At 40.7% G+C, this 17,517-nt stretch overlaps 1 protein-coding gene across 5 annotated transcripts in view; it reads right to left on the reverse strand.

The window, feature by feature from the left end:
• Nucleotides 1-2,261: 2,261 nt before the first annotated feature.
• The window catches only part of LOC149223922 (calcineurin B-like protein 3), a 431,721-nt gene continuing 416,465 nt past the window's right edge, over nucleotides 2,262-17,517 (reverse strand). For all 5 annotated transcript variants that reach the window (XM_089385966.1, XM_089385964.1, XM_089385967.1 and 2 more), the window contains one exon: nucleotides 2,262-2,784. In XM_089385966.1, coding sequence (XP_089242092.1) covers nucleotides 2,727-2,784 — 58 coding nt within the window. In that variant the 3' untranslated portion in view covers nucleotides 2,262-2,726. The remainder of the gene's footprint in view (nucleotides 2,785-17,517) is intronic.

Raw genomic sequence — 17,517 nt, forward strand, 5'->3', positions numbered from 1 at the left:
CATGGGCTATATATATATATATATATATATATATATATATATATATATATATATATATTATTTTCATGTTCATTTTCCCGTTCATTCATAATTAATCGATTATCTTATTATTTTCATATTTCATTCTAAAATATTTGGTTATATATGCTTGAACATGGGCTTATTGCTTTCTAGATTTATACGAATTATAATAGAACACCTAAATTGCAAATGAACCCTAAGTTACATAAATCAATGTTTTTATGAAGGATTTCATACACATCAAAGTTTTTGATGTAAGGTCTAGTGGGACAACCTTTTAAGATTATGTAAAACTTGAAGGAGATCTTTGTTAAAGCTCATGGAAAAATTAGACACCATGGCAATGTTATTCAACCCCATGAGAAGAAGATACCAACTGAAAGTACTTGTGGAAGAACAGGGTCATTTGTGAGAGGCATCTTTAAATCATGTTTTTTTGAAGTCAATGAATTTTGAAGTGGGGAGCTTGCAATGAACACGAACTAGGTCATGGCAATGTTTTCAACCCCATGAGAAGAAGATACCAACTGAAAGTACTTGTGGAAGAATAGGGTCATTTGTGAGAGGCATCTTTAAATCATGTTTTTTTGAAGTCAATGAATTTTGAAGTGGGGAGCTTGCAATGAACACGAACTAGGTTATGTGGACTAGAGAAGTATACCTATAATTAAATGTATACACTAGTTTTAGATAAGCTAATAAATAATTGCCACATGGCATGTATTTATAAATACATGTTGATTGTATTTTTCATTCATATCATTTCTCTTAATGTTAATTGAAATATTTATGAACTACATGTTTTTATGTGTAATCTAGTCCCATGTTTCTCACAATAATGATTAATGATGCATGAAGCATGTTATGTTGCCAATATCACAACAACAAAGTGATTGAAAGTTCCTTACAACCAATGTTTTAAAACTCTGACTCTGGTTTGGAAACAGCGGAGGGTCGGCTCCGACTCTAACTCTGACTCGGTATCAACTGTGCTGGTTTGATTTCAATAACTCGGTCGTTGTAAAAAATACATTAAATATTTTTTTTTTTATAAAAAACATAATTTTAAATATAGAGAAGACAACATATGATCAAAGTAGGCGCATGAATATATCCATTATATCAAAATGGCACCCAGTGCACTATCCAATACAAAGTTCATACTTAGCCACCAATGCTGGGATTATTTTCTGCCTCAGCCTAAGGACAATCACTAGACTACAACAAAAATAATATCAATTCTCTGCCCCTAATGAAGTCTCAAAACCCTTGATTTAATTATGGTCAAGCTCCAGAACAATTAGAGGTAAATATGTTTTTATTAGTCCATTGCCAAAACGTTTGTCATTTTAAAAACACTGTATGGCTCAATGCATTGTTTCAGTTTTCTAATTCATGCCACTAGAATAACTATACTTTGGCCTTGTAATTTTCAAAACTTTCTCACAGTGATAGATTACTTTAGGGTTATAAATATGCAATAAACAACAACCCAACCATTGATATGTAGGAGGCGGAACAACTTTTGACAAATGTCCTTCAAGATTTTTGTCAAAGAGCCGAGCCGACTGAGTTGTTACCGAGCCAGCTGAGTCATTACCGAGTCGACCGAGTCAATCACTCGCTTGGTAACAACCCGGCCAACTGTTCTATTTCAGCTACTTAGCCGACCTTGCCAGGCATTGGCTCAATCTGACTCGATCGAGTCGGAGTCAACTCTGCCGTTTTTTAAAACAATGCTTACAACTAGCCTCAAATTTTAACCCGGGGCAAAAAATTGTAACCATTATATGGAAAGCATCATTGTAAATATAGCAAAACTATTGTAAATATCACGATATTTTGAAAATTATAATAAATTTGTCAATATATTTTGATTTCTATTAATATTTTCTAAAATTAGCCAATATTTTTCCCAATATTCCAAAAGAATTATTTTCTAAACTCTCAGCAATATTTTTGTTGAACAATGAGAAGTATCACATATGGAGTTCATTATACATTTCATGTTACTTTTACAGATTCGACCATTCACATAGAAGCAATACATATCACGAAATGTATCATGTCATATGTCAAACTCGGCAGTCCGAATACTTATTTAGAAGTTATAAAAGGCATGCGGTTGGGCCAATAGACATGGTTGACAGTTAATAAGGACACTAAAGGCATATTTCTTACCTTAATTGGAAACAAAAAGTGCAGACGTCTATCATTACACAATCTTGAATGCATGCATGGGAACCCGAACACATAATTCATTAATATCCATTATCACCTTTCTCGATAAGGACTGCGCAGACGTTTATTATTACACATTCTCGAATGCATGGGAACCCGAACACATTTATAATTCATCATTATCCATCATCACCGTTCTCAAAATGTCATTTTGCCAGTTTCAGAAATAAAAAAATTTCAAAAAATGTAAATATGTAACGTCCAAATATCATTTTACATAGAACTCCGGAATAGAAAACCAAGGCAGGAAAATAGACAATGTAAATAGATATCTCCTACAAGAATCTGGCGAGTGTAAAATTCATAAAAGTTACACTGGTCGTGGCGGCCTGGATAAATAAAATGCATGCATAATATAATAGTTTCCTGCGATTTCATCATCTACTTTGACAGCTGTTGAATAGAGTCTGTCATAACTTGCTGCCAGCAAAAGCTTGCTAGTCTCCGGCGAGTGTAGAATCTGCTCAAGCATCTTCTACTTGTGAATAAAAGACAAAGCTGGGAAATGATGTCGTTATATCCCTGATTCAGACCAATTTAGCCGGTTAGCCTGCCTTATTTACAAAAGAATATTGCACACGTGATTTTTAAGATATCAAGGCACTTGCTCTGCAGAATAAGATGAGACAATTCATACTTGTGGCGTTTATTATTATTTCTCTGTCCCAATAAGCTCATCAAAGCTGTTTGATCGATCTTAGATACAATTATAGACATGCAAGCAAAATGCGTAGTCATGAAAAAGTTACATGTTCCTCTGAAAAGATAAAATGTCAATATCGTTTTCATGAAGAAGATGACATTAAATTTACAACAATAAAACTCTGCATTGGAGAGATTCTGCCAGCCACGAATATTTTGGATGCCATGCCTGTGAAATTGAGTCAGCAGGTTGCAGTCATTTCCATACAGGTATTTCCCGGTATGGAAAGTGCACAGGAAGGGGTTGAGAAACTCCTGGGGAACATTTTCCAGAAATTCCGAGTTAAATTGCTGTATGGAAATGCTGTTTGATTCAGGTCGCTCGATTTTATTCTTAAAATTATTTTAGCAATGGTGAGTGGGGCCTGCTATTTATACCTTGGAAAAGAAAACAGCAGTTTTTCTAACATGACACCTCGTACCTTCAAAACTGAAAATTTGTTCCCTCTATCCCCAATATCATTAAACTAATGTTGGGCCTCATATTTACACGTCAGTTTTCCATCCGAGTTTGCAAAGCATTTCTTATAGATGTGTAGAAGCAATCCATATCGGTACTGTTCGTAGAATGGGAGAAAAAAACAGGAAAAGAAACAGCAAAGAAACCAAGACGTGAAACTGAATCAGAGAACTGAATTGAATGGAAGTTTATTGAACAAATGATTCTCCACAATACATTTCATGAGCATTCGATAGTTTTATATCACCAACTACCGTTACATAACTAATTATTCGGTATACAACTGTCTATTAACAATTTTACCTAATTCGTTGTCAAACTAACAAACTCCACCTTGACAACAATTTTCCCATTCATCATCTTTCCTGCAAGCCAAGAGAAGCTAAACACCACCGTAGCTTCTCTACTGTAACTGGCTTTGTGAATATGTCTGCACAATTTTCTCGTGTATGGACCTTTTTAAGAGCTACCTTTCCGCCATCGATCACATGTCTCAGAGAATGATACCTTACATCAATGTGCTTGGTTCTGCTGTGATAGGCAGGGTTTGTAGCCAAGTGAATAGCGCTTTGACTGTCACAAAGTACATTCACTTTCTCTTGCGTCCTTCCAATCTCATCAAGCAAACCCTTTAACCAGATTTCTTCTTTACTGGCATCTGAAGCAGCTATATATTCAGCTTCGGTAGTGGACAATGCAACCGTGTCTTGAAGCTTTGACATCCAACTAATTGCTCCACCTGCAAGAGTAAAGACGTAACCTGTAGTAGATCTTCTTTTGTCCAAATCACCTGCAGAGTCAGCATCTACATATCCGCAGACTGATCCTTCACTACCATTAAAGACGATGCAACTTGTGCCTCTTAGATATCGAAGCACCCATTTCACTGCTTGCCAATGTTCTTTACCTGGATTTGCCATGAACCTGCTGACAACTCCAACTGCATGTGAAATGTCAGGTCTTGTAGATACCATCGCATACATTAAGTTGCCTATAGCGTTTGCATATGGTACATGAGACATATACTGCTTTTCTTCATCAGCTCTAAGACTCAAAACCGAAGAAAGCTTAAAATGGGAAGTTAAAGGAACATTAACAGGTTTCACATTATTCATAGAGAACTTTTCAAGTACCTTCTCCACATACTTCTGCTGTGACAACCAAAGCTTACCATTTTTCCTGTCTCTGTGTATCTCCATGCCCAAAATATGTTTTGCTGCTCCAAGATCCTTCATATCAAACGTCCTAGAGAGTTGAGCCTTTAACCTGTTGATCTCTTCCATGCTTTTGCTTGCAATAAGCATATCGTCAACATATAAAGCTAAGATAATGAATATGCCATTGAAACTTTTGAAGTACACACAATGATCATACTCACTTCTTATAAAGTTCTGGTTCACCATGAAGGAATCAAACTTCTTGTACCATTGTCTGGGAGACTGCCTCAGACCATACAATGATTTCCTGAGCTTGCAAACTAATCTTCTGCTGCGACCTCGTACAAAACCTTCTGGTTGTTCCATATATATCTCTTCGTTCAAATCACCATGTAGAAAAGCTGTTTTAACATCTAACTGTTCTAACTCAAGATTAAGCAATGCAGTTAGTGCCAACACAGTACGTATAGAAACAAGTTTTACAACTGGAGAAAAAATCTCATGAAAGTCTATACCTTCAACCTGAGAATACCCTTTTGCTACCAGTCGCGCCTTATACCTTTCAATACTACCATCAACTTTCCATTTCAGCTTGAAGACCCATTTACATCCAACAACACTTCTCCCTTCAGGAAGCTCTACAAGATCCCAGGTATTGTTCTTGGCTAAGGAGTCCATTTCTTCTTCCATAGCCATTTTCCATTTCTCGCTATCTATACCATCTACTGCTTCCTGATAACAAGAAGGTTCCCCATCTTCAGTAACCAAAGCAACAGATGAAGCAGAATCTTCATACCTTTTGGGAGTTTTCCTTTCCCTTGTAGACCTTCTCAGAGCGACTGGTTGCTGAACTGGTTCAGAAACTTGCACTGGTTCAGAAGCTTCAACGGCTTCCTTTGTGTCTTCAACACCTTTGTCTCCAGAAGTCTCTCCTTCCTTTCGACTGTCACCGAAAGATCTAGCCTCCAACTGAACTCGTTGACTCGGCGATACCTGTTCCTGTTCAATTCTTTCAACATTTGATTTTAACAAAGAGGATTCATCAAATGTTACATCTCTACTAATGACTATCTTCCGCAATGTAGGATCCCACAACCTATATCCTTTCACTGCATAGTCATACCCAACAAAGACATAACATTTCCACTTTGGATCTAATTTTGAACGCTGATTTTTCGAAATAAGAGAATAAGCATCACAGCCAAATATCCTCAAATGAGAATAGTCACAAGACTGACCTGTCCTAACTTCTTCAGGAATTTTACAATCAATTGCTACTGAAGGTGATCTGTTAACTAAATAACAAGCAGTAGATACTGCTTCTGCCCACAACTCCTTTTGCAAGTTAGCATTGCTGATCATGCTTCTGGCTCTTTCCATAAGAGTTCGATTCATACGCTCAGCAACACCATTTTGCTGAGGAGTATAAACAACAGTTTTGTGTCTAACTATGCCCTCATCCTTACAGTATTGTTCAAATTCAACAGAAGTGAACTCACCACCATTGTCAGTTCTTAGACATTTAATAGACTTGCCTGTTCTTTTCTCTACCATTACTTTAAATTGTTTAAAGACATTTAATACATCAGCTTTCCTTTTTAGCATATAGACCCAAACTCTTCGGGAGTAATCATCAATGAACGTTAAAAAATACAATGCACCTCCATATGACACAACAGGGGAAGGCCCCCATAGATCAGAATGAATGTAGTCTAAAACATCTTTACTATTATGATTTCCAACTTTAAATCTCTGTTTACACTGTTTTCCATACACACAGTGTTTACAAAAATCTAAATTCAAGGATTTCAGACCGGGAAGAGATTTACGTTTCATCAGTATATGAAGACCTTTCTCGCTCATATGACCCAAACGCTGATGCCACAGACGAGTACCTGCTTCTTCCTTTTCTGACGCAACCGCTGCTTCGCCGACCTGAGTACTTCCTTTTAACCTGTAAAGATTTCCGACCTTTTCTGCCTTCATAACCATAAGGGCTCCTTTGAAGACTTTCAAGATGCCATCCTGACCTGTAAACTTATAACCATCTGAATCCAACACTCCCAAAGAGATTAAATTTTTCTTCAAATCAGGTACATGTCTAACACTAGTTAATGTCCTAACTGTGTTATCATACATCTTAATCCTGATATCTCCCATCCCAACAGTCTGACATGACATATTGTTACCCATAAACACAGAACTACCGTTTACATTTTCATACGAAGTAAACCAATTTCTATGTGGGCACATGTGATGCGAAGCACCAGAGTCTAACAGCCAACTATCAAAACTCTGAGAGACATTACATTCAGGTGAAGTTTCATCTATCATACACAATTATTCAACAGATAAAACTTCGTCTACCATACCTGAATCAGCCTGATTCGCTTCGTTCTTCGGGTTTCGGATTCCTTCCGTTTCCAACAGTCCTTCTTCAAGTGTCCAACTTTACCGCAGTTCCAACATTTTGCCTTACACTTCTTGCCCTTCGATTTCGACCTGGAAGACCCCCTTTGTTTTTCTCCTCTTTCCTTTGAACGTCCTCTAGCGACCATGGCTTCTGATGCAGCTGTTTCAGTGCTGGATTTCCTTCGTACTTCTTCAGACAGAAGAGCTCCCACGACTGATTCAAACTTCAAAGAATCAGCAGAGCTAAAGCTGATTGAAGTTACGAAATGATCCCATGATTCAGGCAGAGAACACAACAAGGTTATGGCTTTATCTTCTTCCTGTATCTTGACTTCCATATCTGTTAATTGACAAATTAGTGTATTAAAAACATTCAAATGTTCTGCAACGTTTGAACCTTCTTTCATTCGAAGACTGTATAACTGTCGTTTCAGATAAATTCTGTTGGTTAATGATTTTGTCATATAGAGTTTTTCAGGTTTTTCCCACAATCCTGATGTCGTAGTCTCTTCAACAATGTTGAAGAGAACTTCATCCGCTAGGCATAACCAGATGGTACTGAGAGCTCGGGCATCCAAGTCCTCCCAGTCTGAAGTAGTCATGGTTGTAGGTATCTTAGTTACCTCATCCAATGCCTTGTGCAACCCTTGTTTCACAAGTAGATCCTTAACCTTCAGTTTCCAAAGAGCAAAATTGCTCTTTCCAGTGAATTTCTCCACCTCGAATCTTGCATTCGACATCTTGGCCATTTTTCTAAGACTTTCAATCTTCAGTCTAGGGTTTTAAAAAAAAATATTTCAATTTTCTTCTTCCAAAAAACAATATCCAATGCCAACAAAGGATTTCCAAGTTTTAACTCTCCCTACTTCAATTGTTGAATAATTTTTCCAGGGAAAAACCTCTGTTTTTTTAATTCAAAGAAAACCCTTTTTAAAAAACTTCTTTTCTCCTTTCCTAAAAAAAAAACTATCTTCTTTTTTCACTTTCTCACATTCACCACTTTATTAAAAAAAATGTCTGAAACAAATATATATATTTTTTTTTAAATACCCGGATCCAGCACGCAGATCCTGCTGGCAGCAACTGGCAGCGAACACAACTAGGTTCTGGCAGCGACTGCAGACCACCCTTCCTTCCTTCACGCAGATGGTTTGGCAACGGATTCTTTCCCTGCAATTTCCACGCAGGCAGTTCGACTGACACTCCAATAGGCAGACAGTTCACGACCTTCCTTCACACTAGACGCAGGCACAGAGGCAAACGTAGCTGGGGTTCTGCTCCGCCTATCTCCCTCTACGAACGCTGATCGCAGCCGGCAAGGAATTGACACTCCAGCATGCAGACAACACTGGAATCTCCGTCTTCACGCCTCCCTTCATCACACGTGCAAACACACAGGGTTTCACGCAGGAAACCGCTCTCACTCAGGCTGGATTGCAGGTTCAGGGTTTCACGCAGGAAACCTCTCTCACACAGACTGGATACAGGGTTTGCTCCTCTCACTCAGGCTGGATTGCAGGTTCAGGGTTTCACGCAGGAAACCTCTCTCACACAGACTGGATACAGGGTTTGCTCCTCTCTAAAGTTCTGGACAAAGTGATACGTAGCAATGCCCTCCTATGCCGCGTCTTCTCACTTAACTCTTGCTCTGATACCACTTGTTGGTAGAATGGGAGAAAAAAACAGGAAAAGAAACAGCAAAGAAACCAAGACGTGAAACTGAATCAGAAAACTGAATTGAATGGAAGTTTATTGAACAAATGATTCTCCACACTACATTGCATGAGCATTCGATAGTTTTATATCACCAACTACCGTTACATAACTAATTATTCGGTATACAACTGTCTATTTACAATTTTACCTAATTCGTTGTCAAACTAACAGGTACATGATGAAAACCTTAGACAGTCCAATTTCTAGTTGTGTACCCATGTAGTCTACTAATAATTTTTCTAGGATTTTTTTCCTTTTCTAATATTTAACAGTGGTTGTGTTAAGAACAATCTATTTCAACCACTACAAAATATTCTATTTAAGTGGTATAAAGTAGATCAATCTACAAAGATAAAATATAATTGATAATAATAATAAATGACATGGTTTACCAGAGTTCTTGTGAGGGTATAAACATTCAATTCACTTGTGACGAGCGTGAAGGGTTATGATCCTTGGGTTTATTTAATATATTTATATTTATATTGTTTTTATTTATAAATTTTTAACTATGGTGAATCAGTAATTTGTTGGAGTGACCTGGACAAGGCCAAGAATCAAACCTCATAGTTGCCCCTATAACACAAAGAGTATATCCAACAGTCCGCAAGCCAAATATACCAGAAACTCATAGCTCAGCCTAGGACCAAGACATCTGGAGACCATCAGACACTAGATCTAGAAGCCCACACTAGAACGGGACGCCTATCCTTCCAGCCTTACTATGAGGGGCCATAGTGTCCCACCTTGGGATTTGAAACCGGGTGGTGGGGATAACATCCCAGTGGAGACAACCTCCTTGTCATCCCACCTTAGAGGCACCTTCAGAAGGGAGCTTTGTCCCATTGCCGAAAAATCTTTATCTCTGAAGTGTGCTCTATTAGCATAGGGCATCGTTCCAGGCTTGTCCCTAGACGGCCACATCATAGCGTGGTACCTCAAACTACCTGGCAAGACAGACCCTGGAGTCCCTAATCCCTCCTGAAATGGCCTTTGGCTACGTCCCTTGTCACTCTGATCCTGTGCCGCGGTCGCAGTAACTTTGACGTGCTCGCGGGCTTTGGCATATCATCCCACGCTTATAGGATGCATTTTTGGGGCCCCATTTATACTTGGCACCTTTGGCAATTTCTTAGGATGCACTTTGGGGATCCCCATCAAGGAGGGGTCCCCATCAACGCCAAGGCCAAGGCACCTTTCACACTCTTTAGCCAAGGTGGAATGATTTTCCATCAAGCACAAATTCCCCCTCGCGTTCAAACACAATTTCCCCCTAATATGGTGGGGTGGGGTAGGTCACGGGGCAAAGTGCACCCTATATGGTGTGGGGTTAGGTGCTGGGTTGGCTAAAAGTCAATACCCACTTCTATCCCCCTTTAGGGTAATGAGAAAAGAGAGAGAGAGAGAGAGAGAAAAGAGATACTCCCACCCCTCGAAGAGGGAGAAGGGACCTAGGCATCTCCCCGGAGCGAGAGTTATTTTTATGTTTTGATTTATTTATGGAGTCTCAGATGAGGTTGGGACCGCCAGTGGTTGGGTTGATGAGCTTTCCCCTAGTGGCCCACCTGAAAAGTGGATCCATCCTTAGCTAGGCAAGTCAGCTTCCATCTTCCCTAACTGCCCATCTTAAATTTAAGATTGACAGTCCTAGTTGTGGGCTAGGATTGGCATCCACATGTTAGCCCCTTAGACCCACAAGCCTAAGTAGCGGGCTGGTGGTAATCGTGGACCGAGGCAAGCCAGTTCTGGGTCCCTAACATCTTAGTCAGAACGAGCGGGTCTGATTTTAGGTTGGGACCAATGTTTTAAAACTCCAACTCTGACACTGACTCGGCCGAGGGTCGACTCCGACTCGGTATCAACTCGGCCGACTCGATTTCAATGACTCGATCGTTGTAAAAAATACATTAAATATTTTTTTTTTTTTATAAAAAACCATAAGTTTAAAGATTTTCGTTCATGTTTCCAAACACACAACATTAGAATATAGATGGAAGACAACATATGATCAAAGTAGGCTCATGAATATTTCCATTATATCAAAATGGCACCCAGTGCACTGTCCAATACATACATGATCAAAGATTCAAAACAAAAACACATAACTAAGGAGGCTAGAAATGGCCTCTACAACAAAAGTAAATTGTGACCAGTACTACTGGGCCACTGGCTAGTAGCTATTGCCGGAGGAGCCAAAATCATGTGGATCAATCTCTGGATCATAATCAGAGTCAGACAGGGGGGCCCATGGCTCCTCCTCCTCGTCATCTCCAACTGCAATTGTAGAAGTGGTAGCACTAGCAGGCTATGTAGCAGATGAAAGCTGAGATAAACAAGATATAAGGTTGCGCTTCTGTCGTGGTTGAGCAGAGGAAGCGCCTGCAATTGGAGTCCTTGTTGGCTGTGAGGCTGAGGCTGGGAGTACAAGTGGATCGGGATCTACATTCAACTGAACATCATGTTCGAGTGATGCCTCCCTATGTAAATCCAAATCAAGATCTTCATCAAAATCAAACTCTGCTGGATGACTCTCCACTGCCCAATCTGATGTTGGATCAATGTCTTCCAACCAATGTTTTAAAACTCCGACTTGGACTCTGACTCGGTTGAGGGTCGACTCCGACTCCGATTCCAACTCGATATCGACTCAGCCGGCTCGATTTCAATGACTCAGTCATTGTAAAAAATACGTTAAATATTTATTTTTTATAAAAACACATAATTTTAAAGATTTTCATTCATGTTTCCAAACACACAGCATTAGAATATAGATAGAAGACAACATATGATCAAAGTAGGCTCATGAATATATCCATTATATTAAAAAGGCACCCAGTGCACTGTCCAATACATACACGATGATGATATAGAGATCAAAACAAAAACACATAACCAAGGAGGCTAGAAATGGCCTCTACAACAAAAGTTTGTGACCAGTACTACTGGCTATTGCTAGAGTTGCCAACATCATCTGGCTCAATGTTACTTGGGAGCGGGAGTGAAAGCGGGGAGCGGGAGCAAAAACAGGAGCAGGAGCAGGAGCGGAAGCGACATTTTCGGAAGCTCCTGGTTTGGGAGCGAATCCCAGAAGAGTTCGACAACCAATGTCACTAACATCAAGGTACATAGAGGGATTGGTGCTCTTGATTAAATACGAGTTCCATACCCTAATACATGACAAAATTCAATGGAAACATTGCAATCCCCCAATCCTGAAATCCTGAAAAACCGATAAGTCTGCTGGATTTTGAATGAAATCTAAAATTCTACTTTCTCCATATGAAATCCAATGAGGCCAGAACCACTCTCAAACATCCTGAGTCATTTCATGGTAATGTTAAAAATTTAAGTAAAAGGATGAAAATGAAGATTAAGGAAAATGTCACTTTTACTTTAAGAATTTAACATTACCATGAATAGCATAGCCTTAGTAGGGAAATATGATCAAATACTCGGGTTTGGGAGAGAAGAATGGACACCAAAGACCAGCAAACTAATTCATAAACCCTTTGGAGTCCCCCACACTTAGAAAAATTAAAAAAAATAAAAAAAAGGCGTGTTTTTATGGTTCACTGGCCACTATCAACTACCTGGCCGAGTAGTTACGGATCCGGACGAGTCGGCCGAGTTATGACCGAACTGAATTTTCTGCCGGGTTGAAATTTTTTTCCGACTCGGACCAACTCGGCTGAGTCGGTTCCGAGCCGACCGGATCTTAAAACAATGCTTCCAACACAATGGGATCTGAATCAGGTCTTTTTCAGTAATTGGTTGCGTCTAAGCGAGAGGTTGTATTGGACATAGACTAGATCATTTAACCGTTTTTGATCCAAACGGTTTCTCTTCTTTGTATGAATTCTCTCAAAGACAAACCAATTGTGCACACACCCAGTAGCATAGCAAGTTTGACTCAAAATACAAATTGCAAACTTCTGCAATTCAGGACAATGGCCACCAAAAGCCTCCCACCATTGTGCTGCAAAAAACATAGGAGTGTAATGAGTTAGCTCAACAAAATTACAAATTATATCCAACTTTCAAATTATAAACAATTTAACAAAATTTAAAAAGACTATTAAAAATTTGAAAATTGAAATTTTTGTTTACCTGGCTCATCTGCTTCTCTTGCAATCTTTGCTAGGTTCTTCCCAAAGGTACTTGAGGGATTGTTGAAGGTGGTGACCTGTCGGTGTATCTCGAGCTGATCAAAATCCAATGGGATCACGCGATCAATGTAGTCAATCAGTCCATCTCTAACCTCCCCCCTCAAAGCTCCTGACTCCTTAGCTTTATAATGATACGGTGGGTTCAAAAAATATCTAGTTGCATGTATAGGGCGATGGAGTTGATTGTTGCATCTTTCGTTAATGATTGCCCAAATGGGCCCATACTTAGCCACTTTATCCTTGTATGCCCTCTTTATTTGCTCCTTTGCTTGATCCATAGCCTCATAAATGAAGTGCATAGCCAATCTTTCCCCATCCACCAACCACAACACCTTAACCAGTGGCTCAGCAAGCTTCACAATCTCTGCTGCTTTTCTTCAAAAACTTTCTTCATTAACTTTATTTTTCAATTCTTTGCCTTCCAGTTTGTGAGACCACTGGCTTTGATTCCATTCATCACTGGAAAACAACTTTTGCAAGTTTCTATTTTGGGAAAGCATAGATTGCAATGTCAAAAAATGAGTAGCAAATCTAGTGATGGTAGGCCTAATAATATCCCTGCCCCCAGTGTATTTTCTCATGAGGCTCAAAATCCATGAATGATTGTAGATAAATTTTGTTATGCTTTTGGCATGATCTACAGTGTTTTTGACCCATTCTAATTTTCCAATATCCTCAAGCATGAGGTCTATGCAATGTGCAGCACATGGGATCCAAAAGATGGTCTTGTGTTTTTCCTTTAACAATTTACCAGCAAGAACATAGTTAGAGGCATTATCTATGATGACTTGAACAACATTAGCCACCCCCACCTCCTCAACAACCTCATCCAATAGCTGAAACAACAATTGCCCATCTTTTACCTTATCAAATGCATCAACTGATTTTAAAAACATGGTTCCCCATGGGCAGAAGATAAGAAAGTTTATGATGGTGCGGTTTCTTTGATCAGTACATCCATCTAACATGATGGTACATCCTGTTCTTGCCCATGAGTCCTTGAAATCTTTCAAATACTCATTAATGGATGAAATTTCTTTCTGCAAATGATACCCCCTTAGCTCATGCATAGTAGGGCCTTTGAAGCCTTTTCCAACAGCATGTATGGCATCAAACATAGGCTCATAATATGGTGCACGGGAAACATTGAAGGGGATATCAGCATCATACCACCATCTAGCTATGTAATCACACACAGTCTCCCTCAATTCTTTCTTCCAATGGTCATCTAAAGTGGGCTGCATTTGACTTTTACTAGCTTGAGGACCATGTGCATCTGATGGAGAGGAGGAAGTGAAATAACTTTTGATATTCATATCACCCTTTTTCATTCTACCCTTTCCCTTTTCTTGAATAGAATCAAAAGAGGGAGGAACATATCGAAAGGGGTTGGATACATCAGTCTGAGGGATAGAGGAAGAACCTTCAAAATCATAATGGGGGTTGGTAACCATCATTTTTTGTATATCCCTATTCCTCCCAATTTCAGCCTCTAACTCTTTTTGCCTAGCCTTATCTTCTTTAAACTTCTCAAAGTTGGCTAACAATTCCTTCCTAATCTCCCCAATTTCTGGTGAGCTACATGGAGCAATTTGGCCTCTAATCCCCACCAAGTGTTGTTTTAGCCTATTAATGCCCCCAGTACCTTCCTTAATTTTCCTATGGCAAAATTTGCAATGCATTTGACTTTCAACCATTTCAACATATGCCCAAGTAGCATCTTTCACTCTAGGTGCCATTTTTTGACTTGAAAATGAAAGCAAACAATCTGGAAATGAAAAAAAAAAAATTTGATTCAATGTTCATTTCTTTCACAAAAAACACTCTTTAGGATTTCTAGATATGCACCTAAAGTTTAATAAGCAAAAACATATTTGTACAAGTGAAAAAAAATACCTCCAGGCACAAACTGCCTCCTCAAGCTTGCTCCAAGAAACCAACTCCTCAATGTTGCTCCAAATGGTTGGCCAAGAAGCTCCTCACTCCAGCTACAATGCTTGCTCAAGACTCCTCACTGCTGCTTCAAAAACAAACTCAAAAACTCCTCACAAACTCTCACTGAAATTCTCACTCAAATGCATGAGATGGCTGTGAGAGAATGAGAGGGGTTAAGTGGGTTAAATAGGGTTTGGGAGAGGAGAATGGACCCCAAAGACCAACAAACCAATTAATAAACCCATTTGGAGTCATCCACACTCAGAAAAATTATAAAAAAGAAAAAAGAAAATCTGTTTTTTGGGGTTTACTGGCCACTGTCTGTAACCCGGCCAGGGTGATACGGACTCGGCCGAGCCGGCCGGGTTAATACCAAGCCGGCCGAACTGGTTCAATGGCCGAGTTGAAATTTTTTTGACCGACTTGGACCAACTCGGTCGAGTTGGTTTCGAGCCGGCCGGGTTTAAAAACACTGGTTGGGACCACTCATACTGTAGGCATTGAGCTGGGTTGATGAGCAGGCCCATCTAAGCATGATTGGGTGGTATACAAGTATAGATGCAAGTCAGCTTCCATCAGCCCTAACCTTCTTGAAATGGGCTTTAGCGATGTTCCAAAGCCTCTTAATTAGGTCAGTCGATAGATTTCTCATCTGGCCTCTCGATCGACGACGAGTCAGTAGTCATTTTTGGTTGGAGACACCCCATTCGTGGGCTGGGTTCCAGTCCTGTCCCCAGACGACCACTTCATAGCGTGGGACCTAACACTACCTGGCAAGACAGACCCTGGAGTCCCTAATCCCTCCTGAAATGGCCTCTGGCTACGTCCCTTGTCACTCTGATCATGTCCCGCGGTCGCGGTAACTTTGACGCGCTCGCGAGCTTTGGCATATCATCCCACGCTCGATCTATAGGATGCACTTTTGGGGCCCCATTTATACTTGGCACCCTTGGCAATTTCTTAAGATGCACTTTGGGGATCCCCATCAAGGCCAAGGCCAAGGCACCTTTTGCACTCTTTAGCCAAGGTGGAATGATTTTCCACCAAGCACAAATTCCCCCTCGTCGTTCAAACACAATTTCCCCCTGATATGGTGGGGTGGGGTAGGTGATGGGGCAAAGTGCACCCTATATGGTGTGGGGTTAGGTGTTGGGCTGGCTAACTGGGATCTAAGGTGGAGTGGGAGTGAACAAGCAATAAATAAGTTAGAAAAGGCCATTGACAAATCAAGGCCTTCGATGTCATAGTAAAGAAGTTAGATGGTGTGAATGTGATTATAGGTGTGAGTGTGATTGTGGGTGTGAGTGTGATTGTGAGCAATTGTGTTTGAATGCCTTGGGTGGCACCGTTTGAACGCCTTGGGAGTCATTGAAGGGATAAAGGGGAACAGAAATTGGGGAGACCCCCCCTTTTAAGCGAAGGGTCCCCCTCATAACTGGGACAAAAAGGCAAAGGGTCCCCTCATAAAATGTACCCTAAACAATTGGGCAAGGGTGCCCTCAGAAAATGTACCCTAAACAATTGGGCAAGGGTGCCCTCCTTGCTAGCATACCATCTCTTTTTGGACCTCGCTAGGATACCATATATTTTGGGACCTCGTTAGGATACCATATATTTTGGGACCTCGCTAGGATACCATCTCTGAACATATGAGGTTAGGGAACCAAGAAATCCTTGCCTCATTTCCACGGTTACCACCCGTGTCCTCCCGAGTGGGCCTGAGGGGGCTAATAGGTCCCAACCCAACAAGGTAGGGATACCGCCTTGCCTCAGAAACCCGACTAACCAAACAAGTTACAGACATGACTCGCAGCCCATTGCTTACTGGGGTGTCCCTGCTAGCGTCACATATCTTAACGGATGATGTTAGGGAGCCAGGGGACTGCCTTGCCTCAACAGACTGGTGTCACTCACTTCAGGATGGTGGACCTGAGGGGATAGACATGACTTGCAACCCATTGCTGGGGTGTCCATCACTTTAGGTTAGGGAGCAAGGCATCCTTGCCTCAACACACTAGTGCCACTCACTTCAAGATGGTGGACCTGAGGGGGCTACCAGTTTTTCTCTCCTAGCCTCGTTGTGGGAGGGGGTTGTCCCATTGCCGAAAAATCTTTATCTCTAAAGTGTGCTCTATTAGCGTAGGGCATCGTTCTAGGCCTATCCCCAGACGGCCACATCATAGCATGGTACCTTAAACTACTTGGCAAGACAAACCCAGACTTGCTAATCCCTCCTAAAATGGCCTTTGGCTACATCCCTTGTCACTTTGATCTTGTCCCGCGGTTGCGATAACTTTAACGCGCTCGCGGGCTTTAGCATATCATCCCATGTTCAATCTATAGGATGCACTTTTGGGGCCCCATTTATACTTGGCACCTTTGGCGATTTCTTAGGATGCACTTTGGGGATCCCCATCAAGGAGGGGTCCCCATCAAGGCCAAGGCCAAGGCACCTTTCGCACTCTTTAGCCAAGGTGGAATGATTTTTGATCAAGCACAAATTCCCCCTCATTGTTCAAACACAATTTCCCCCTGATATGGTGGGGTGGGGTAGGTGATGGGGCAAAGTGCACCTTATATGGTGTGGGGTTAGGTGCTGGGCTGGCTAAAAGTCAATACCCCCTTTTGTCCCCCTTTAGGGTAACGAGAAAAAAAAGAGAGAGAGAGAAGAGATACCCCCCACCCCTCGAAGAGGGAGAAGGGACCT

This window comes from Pinus tabuliformis, chromosome Q (genome assembly GCF_031772625.1).
Source record: "Pinus tabuliformis cultivar Carrire ecotype Pingquan chromosome Q, CPIR1, whole genome shotgun sequence".
NCBI classification, from domain to species: Eukaryota; Viridiplantae; Streptophyta; class Pinopsida; order Pinales; family Pinaceae; genus Pinus; species Pinus tabuliformis.